General features: G+C 37.6%; 1 protein-coding gene across 1 annotated transcript; it reads right to left on the bottom strand.

The window, feature by feature from the left end:
* Positions 1-3,115: 3,115 nt before the first annotated feature.
* On the bottom strand, positions 3,116-7,662 carry LOC115781935 (dihydrofolate reductase). The gene is given in 9 exon segments (XM_075074377.1): positions 3,116-3,808; positions 3,811-3,857; positions 4,454-4,569; positions 5,529-5,551; positions 5,554-5,580; positions 5,583-5,653; positions 5,791-5,896; positions 6,345-6,394; positions 6,950-7,662. Coding segments are annotated over 9 exon segments (588 nt in total). The 5' UTR covers positions 7,057-7,662; the 3' UTR covers positions 3,116-3,767.
* Between the last annotated feature and the right edge of the window lie 698 nt (positions 7,663-8,360).

Here is an 8,360-nt window from a genome sequence, read left to right on the forward strand (position 1 = left end):
AAATACACCAGTGGTTGAAACTCACCATGCTTAACATTCTGCTTTTATGGGTCATATCTCACCGGAAACAGATGACATCTGCAATTAGAAGATATGATTTCCAGCTGACGCAGGAGCATGGACGACCACTGCTGCAGTAAATAGTCCTCATTTGAAGTCAGTGTGAGTTAAGCCCTGGCATTTTCATTTAGAAGTCTATTCTTCAAAAGCAGCAAAAAGGAGGTGGAAAATGAGCTTTTTGCCACTTAAATATTCCACGAGGGCTCGAAGAAAAGAAAAAATCACACTGTCTTATGTAAACTAGAAAAAAAAAGGACCAAATATCAGAATATTTCAAAATTCATGTTTGGGTTTTGTTCATGCTAACATCACTAATGCATTTTCAGCTTTTAAAAATGTGTTTGACTCCATGCTGTGAGTTGTTCTGGTATATTTATATTCATATCATGAACCGGAGATACTGTGTGCTCTAATCTCGATTTTTCTCTCCCCACCTACACTAGAAAGTTTGTTTTCTGTCACCCTGATGACACAACACAAATATACTTTACATGCTGCAGGAGGGAAATAAATGTCACATTGATGGATGTTCAATAGCAAAAAGTAAATAACTTTCTATATTGAACGTTCCATCTGAGATTCACAACTTTGAAACAAAGATTCGTCTGTCACTTGGTGAAATTTCACCTGGTGAGGGCTGCGGTGTGTTGGATATCACTATCATTTATTCACTCATGACTGAGTCTATCCCTTGATTGACCAGTTGAAGCAACAGTTGTCAGTGGTTAAACTTAAGACATGTTAAAATCTGCTGTGCCTATAAACAAGGCCTTTTTCACTGAAGACCCCGTCTGAAAGCTTTTTGAATATGACCATTTACTGTTGCATTTTAGCACTTTAACTGCTCCTTCAAATAATCCTCAAGCAGCATCAAAAAAAATCTGATTTTTGAAAGCAATAGTAGGTTCTAATCTTGTGTTTTCAATGTTCATACTAGGACAACTTATGAAACAAGAATTCACCCAATCATGTTTTACTTGCGCAATAAAAAGTAACCCTGTTTAGTAACATATGCCGAACGTGCAAAAAAGCTAATACAGTGTTTTCTCCTTTTTAGAGTAAAGTGACTTTTTACCTTTATTTCAAACAAACCTAAAATTGTGATCTTATTTAATGTTCTCAATAAAACTTTACAAATTGCAATGTATATATTATAGTACATTATAGTAAATATCTTATTATAAACACACTGGCCACTTTATTAGGTATACCGGTTCAACTGCTCATTAACACGCCTAGCCCAATCACATGGCAGCAACTCACTGCATTTAGGCATGTAGACATGATAAAGACAATCTGATCAAGTTCAAGCCTAGCATGAGAATAGGGAGGACAGGTGATTTACATGACTTGTTAGTGCCAGATGGACTGAATATTTCAGAAGCTGCTGGTGTACTGGGATTTTCCCACACAGCTATCTCTAGGGTTGCAGAGAATGGTCCGAAAAACAGACAATATCCAGTGAGCGGCAGTTCTCTGGGTGAAAATGCCAGAGGTCAGAGGGCAATTACTAGACTGCTTTGAGCTGATAGGAAGGCAACGGTAACTCAAATAACCACTTGTTACAACTAAGGTATGTAGAAGACCATCTCTAAACGCACAACATGGAAGACCTTGAAGATGGGCTGCAGCAGAAGACCACATCAGGTGCCACTCCGGTCAGCTAAGAACAGGAAACTGAGGCTACAGTTTGCATGGGTTCAACAAAATTGGGCAATAGAAGATTGTTAAAATGTTGCCCGGTCTGATGAGTCCTGATTTCTGCTGCAACATTCAGATGGCTGGGTCAGAATTTGATGTAAAGAACATGAAAACATGACTCCATCCTGCCTTGTATCAACAGTTCAGGCTGCTGGTGGTGTAATGATGCACAGAATTTTTTTTTTTTCTTGGTTCACTTTGGACTCCTTAGTACAAACTGTTTAAATGCCACAGCCTACCTGAATATTATTGCTGGCCGTGTCTATCCCACATGATGGCTGCTTCCAGCAGGATAATGTGCCATACCACAAAGCTCAAATCATCTCAAGCTGATTTTTTTGAACATGACAATGAGTTCACTGCATGGATGCAGGTGAACAGGATTTTTGTGCTACACCACTGGCTGCTTTGGTTTCTGTTATTATTCACGTTTTTAATGTTATTTATAAAGAAACAAAGTATTCACCCTGTCTGATATATATTTTATTATCATTTACTGTTTGTGACACCTGTTGTGAAAACTGTCAATAAAACTCAGGTCTTTATAGGTCCTTGTTAAAGTTTGTTATTGTGCATGAGATGGACTGTCCAGATCCAGTTTGGTGCGACAGGAATAGGAGAAGAATTTTGTTTCAACAGGGATGCAAAGATGATTTGTCATCTTGAAGGATGAAGGATGAATGCTTCGTGACCTTTTCCTTGACCATTTGGGACATTAATACCTTCAGCCAGCTTCAGTTATTAGCATTCCTATTACAGCAGGTCAACCAGACATGCACAGTGTGCCAAAAACCTGTTGTTCTGGTTAAAAATATTTGCTTGGAGAAAGGCCTGTTTACCTTCCTTATTGTTTTGGGCATTTTAGCAGTAACTGTTCCTCTTGTAATTTGACTACTGAATAGATGAGCCACAGTGTGTCCTGTCCCTGTATGCTCATTTCATTTACTCTGTCTAATTAGACATCTACTGAGGTGGTGGTTGGGTGGATAAAGACTACATGAGTTCATCATTACAGAGCTTTAAGCAAATTAGTGATAGCGTGTAGTGTGTAACCCTCCAATTTAAATCTTTATGCTGCCTTCATTCCCTCCAGCTCTACCCACAGACAGTCCCTGGTGATTTTCTGTGCTAAAATCTATGTATAATTTACTTATAATTGACTTTTAATTGTGGTGTTTTCGTGCTCTGATTAAGTCAGTTTTATTTATAGAGCACATTTCAGAAATTCATTGGCTAGAAACAATAGGTAAAATATTGGTAATCAGCATGCATGTAAGCATACACATAGACTTTCTGTCTCTTGCCTTATTGATATACCTCCATCTACTGGCTAAAGGGATCACATACAGCCAGATAAATGTGGGATTCTTTTATTAAGACTAACTGCCAATTATTAATACTTCACCACTTAGTTATGGTTCTGTCAACAAAAACGTCACAGCAAGAGCCATCATCAACAAATACGAGATTCACAATTTCTAACCACAATAGATTTAAGCAGTAACATTTTAAATAAGACTCATAATATGAAAGCAGACAGGTGGAATTATTGAAACATCACTTTCTAAACAGGCACCTGTCATGTTGGCTGAGAAGGGAGGAGACCTGCTGTGATATCGGAGTATCAGAGGCTGGCACTGATGCAGGCTGACGACTGACTCGAGCACAATTTTCTGTGCTGCATTAAAGTGACTGAGTAGGAGGATGAGATGGGAACAGTGCCAAATGACAGGGTGACAGGAGAAGTGACATGCCAGATCTGAATAGTATATATATATATAAAAAAAGTAAAATACATGAGTAAACAAACTGGACTACAGAACTGCTGGAGTGTCTATACTTACAGTGGTTCAGTTGCTATGGATTACAAAGACCATGAAGTTATATTTACACTGATTGAATTACTCAGTGACTACATTATCAAAAGTCTCTTACAAGACATTGACATTTATTGAATTAAAAGATAAAACAAAATATTTATTTACTATCATTTTTCTTTTGGTAAGCTACACGGTGTCAGCAGTGTCTCTCTTGAATACTTGGTATTGTACTTAATACCATCTCCTCTTGAAATTCACGCTGGCACACCAGGAAATCTTATTTGAAAACAAGAGAAAAAAGGTTCAGCTGAACATAAAATAATTTAACAAAACAGTCAAAATGCATAAAAGCAGATTAGAGTAGAGTAGAAACATCTTCAAATTCCTTGAAATGGGATGGGGGACAAAAATCTGACATAAATAAATAAATTATATTATATATATATATATATATATATATATATATATATATGTATATATATATATATATATATATATATATATATACATAAAACAATAAAATACTCATTACCTTGGTCAGTTAACCTTCTTTTATGATTATGAAACTCCACGATATCTACCCTATCTAAACATTTGGCCAATTACCATACAAATTCAGTTTTATTAAAGTAACAAGTCGGTAAACTGTTAAACCCAATGACGACTCAGGCTGACAGATGGTGCTGATGTTGACTTTGTTACACAAAGCAAAAATCACTTCCTCACTGGGGTCATGTGATGTCTGGATGTGCATTTAAAATTAAAAAAAAAAAAAAAAAAAAAAAAAAGCAAACAAGCAAAGCAAATTTACACATGGAGCCTGAGCCTTTGGGATCAGTATGCCCTGCACTTCAGATCAGGTGAAAACTTACCCTTCTTGTAGTTGAAATCGATTTTTGTCAAATTCTGGGAAGAAAACATCACAGTCAAAGTCAGCCATGATGTCTGTCAGGTAAAGCAAGTCACACCAAGGGTGGTTTAATGCATCCTGGATAAAAAGAAGAAGTAACAGAGATTCTAGTCACATTGACTGTATTTAAATACAGCTTTCCCCTAAGCAGATTTAAGGTTGTTAAACAATCTTATTCCCTTTTCCAGCTATATGATGTTAGCACTCAGAGAGATACTCAATGCAAATGTCCTCTGATGAGCTGGACAACATAGCTAATTTCTACCACAACTGTGGAAAATCATTAGAAAGAAATGTGTGAAAAGCTGATCAACAGATAATTTAACTTTAATGAGGGGCTGAAACTTAAAAACAAGAATGATGTGCATAAACATGTCACTTGGGAAATAAGGTACTTTGTTATGCAACGAGAGGAAAATAACTGCCCCTTTAGAGTGGAGTATGTGAATAATGTTCTTTGGTGCTAAAAGACAACTGCACATTTGTACAGCAGCCAGAAGAGTCTCTTACTGCCACTAAGCACACTTTGAACTTTTATAGTTAAAAAAAAAGGCTATTAGTAATAAAATTAACAATGGCTCTGCACTGTTCAAATTTCACAGTAAGTCAGGACAATTTAGACCAGGATCTTTCTGTTAGTAAAGTGTATTTCCTTTTTTTTTTTTTTTTTATGTCATATATATAAATATATATATATACATAAATATATATACATATATATATATACATATATATATATATATATATATATATATATATATATATATAGTTAAGATAGTTACAGTGATACATGTTCATGTTAAACATGGCCAGTTTCAGGAAGTGGATCAACTGGGGTATTGCACCAAAGCCCAATATGAGGTAAATAATTAATTGGACTCTGAATCATGCAAAGTCTCTCTAGTAAAGCTCGAGAATAAAAATATAGAGCTGGAAATGAGGATAATGAGTCCCGTTTATGATTTATGGCATATGGTTTTCCTACTATGACATGTGACACGTCAACAACAGGTGTTCCAGTGGGCGTGCTGGTTTACCTTGTAAACCTGCACTCCGCCAGCATCCAGATGGTCTCTATTAAGTCAGCGAGGGGGGCTCTGCAGCCAGACGGATGGCACTCTCAAAGTCTTTACACAAGAAGTGTGCGTGATCTGGAACTGTGCTGAAAGACAAGATTACAAAAAAGAATAACAGAAAGAACACCCAGGTTGCTTGATCTGTGTGTGTGTGTGTGTGTGTGTGTGTGTGGTGTGTGTGTGTGTGTGTGTGTGTGTGTGTGTGTGTGTGTGAGACACTCACTCCAGGGTTTTACTCAGCACAACATGCAGAATATTGGCAAGTGGGAAATCTGATTCAGGGAAGGAGTTCCAGCATAGTCGACCCCAGATCATCAAATTCATCCTTCCTGTAACACAGAATAAAATAGCATTAACATCTCAGCTTTTGTAGTTCTTGTGCCTTAATGATGGAACATACTATCAAAGTATTCTAATTAAATTAAGCCTCCTCCAGAAGTTCCCAAACTACACTTATACCTGTATATTGTGATATCGCCCGGTCCTACTGTCAAGCTGACTGGAATGCTTGTGTCATAAATAATTACTTGCATAATGAGCCTCTTCCATGATCTAATATTATGCAAGTAATTATTTATGACACAAGCATTCCAGGTCAGCTTGACAGTAGGACCGAGCGATATCACAATATACAGTATGTTCATTGATTTTAAAACCTGTATACGTGCAAGTATAGACCTTCATCATCATTTCGGTCCATAAAGGCAGACATGGGTTTGGAAGCAGCAGCATTTCACAGTTGTGAATGAGAAATGTCTGACAGGATGTGAGAAATACCTGGTCTTGACACGGTCGTGATAGTGTTCACAAAGTACCGGAATTCAGCCCTGTGAAAGTCACATTTCCATTGTTAAGTCAAACAGAAAACAGTTGCATTTTGCAGTAAGCTCATTATTCTCAGTAGGCTGACTGATGCTCAAAGGGCACATTTTTATTATTCCTGCTTGCCCTCTTCTAGCACTGCTGCTCTCACTGTAACAACTTAATGACTGGTTATGATTGTTATCGTTGTAACTAGTCTTGCTGTTTGAAGCACTGCTTTTCTTAATGAATTTTTGGAAATTTTTTATGGCTTTTGCATTTCCACTGTGTTCTTCAGTTTAGGGACCAATTGAGAAAACTCTGCATGGGTCCATAAGTGTAAATCAGAAAGTTCCTCAAAATAATAAATCCACTTGCAGAAGATCAAATGAGGAAAAGAAATCTTTTAAGTAATAAAGTTATTCTCTCTCTCTATATATATATAACTTATCTACTGTAGCTGAGGTAAAACGCAAAGTAGCTATCGCCAATATATAGGATACTAGTATTAAATGGTGTTATCTGAATTTATTCCTTTAATTGTGTAAATAAAAGCCTCATTACTGTGGTTTGGCTCTTACGGTAAATCCCAGGGCAATTTTCCATCTTTCCCGATCCCGTTGCCGTTGCAGACTGCTGCTATGAGGCGAACGGGTTTCTTTTGCAGTCTGTCCCAGCTCGTTTCCATCTCCAGTAGCACTCAGTCAGACAAACACACAATTAGGAGCAAGGGATCACGCTCTGCATCGAGATTTGCGCCTGTGCGTGGGAACAATTTATTGAGGTTTGGACTCTTATCACCGCCCACCGAGCCGAAGCTGCTTATTGGACACGGTCAGTGCATCCACAATAGGCTTGCTCGCATTTTTCAGCAGCATGGCTCACGAGGTACCCTTTTCAGTAATACACGATAATCCCCTAAAACACGCAAGCCCAGGGTTACTTTTTGTAAAAGCAGTCCACAAAAAAAGGGGAAAGGGAAATGAAGGGCGAGATACAGGAAGAAAAAAAATGCTGCTCACATCGTGTTAACACTGAAAAGAAAATGCACAGTTTAGTCCAAAATGACAACCCAGCTGCAGACACGGAAAAGGACTTGTATGCAAACAAAGGCGAACTTTGATTAAACTACAGAGTATAAAAATGTGTTCTATGACAGCATATCCGTAATTATGCAAATACATGAAAACAGCTGGACGACACAAATATGAATGACAAGGATTTATGTCCTATGGCAGGGGTCGGCAACCTGTAATCCGGAAAGAGCCATTTGAACCCGGTTTCCACGGAAAACAAAACAGTGAGAGCCGCAAATACTTGCGGAAGCCGGTAGCTGCTACCGCGAGTGACGCATATATTGAGAAACGAAAATAAATAAATAGATAAATAAAATGATTTTATTTTAATATTTCAAGATCACAGTAATGTTCCAATTTAAAACTACAACAAAAACTGAACTGACAAAAATAAAATGCACTTCAATTGGATACTTATAATTTACTTGCGCGAGCGCACAGAGCCGCAGATTAAGCCTGAATGAGCCGCGGGATGCCGACCCCTGTCTTATGGACATAGACCCTACGTATTTGTATTGGACTGCGACTTTGGACTCTCATGCCTGATAGCCTGCTGTTGGGGGACATTATTCGTTGTTTCTCTTTAGAGCCACGTCAAAGATGAATTTCTGTTGCTTTGTGACGGACCATAAAATTGTTCTATTTTACAGTACTGTGCAAAAGTCTTGAATCACCTCACTTTTTATATTTTGCTTCCAAGCAGCCAGCCTTTCTTGCACTTAAAACCAAAAAAAACAAAAACAAAAAACAAAGTGGTCTTGAGCAACAGTTCTCCAGGCTTTATTGAGGGCTTTCAAATTTTTTGTCTGGACATTGACTGATTTTCACTCATTTCACTTATAGGTCTAAATTTGAAGTTAGATATCATGTAGATTGGATCGGCTGCAAGGACGTTCAACTGTAACTGGTGCCTAGG

This window comes from Archocentrus centrarchus, chromosome 6, assembly GCF_007364275.1.
Source record: "Archocentrus centrarchus isolate MPI-CPG fArcCen1 chromosome 6, fArcCen1, whole genome shotgun sequence".
NCBI lineage: Eukaryota > Metazoa > Chordata > Actinopteri > Cichliformes > Cichlidae > Archocentrus > Archocentrus centrarchus.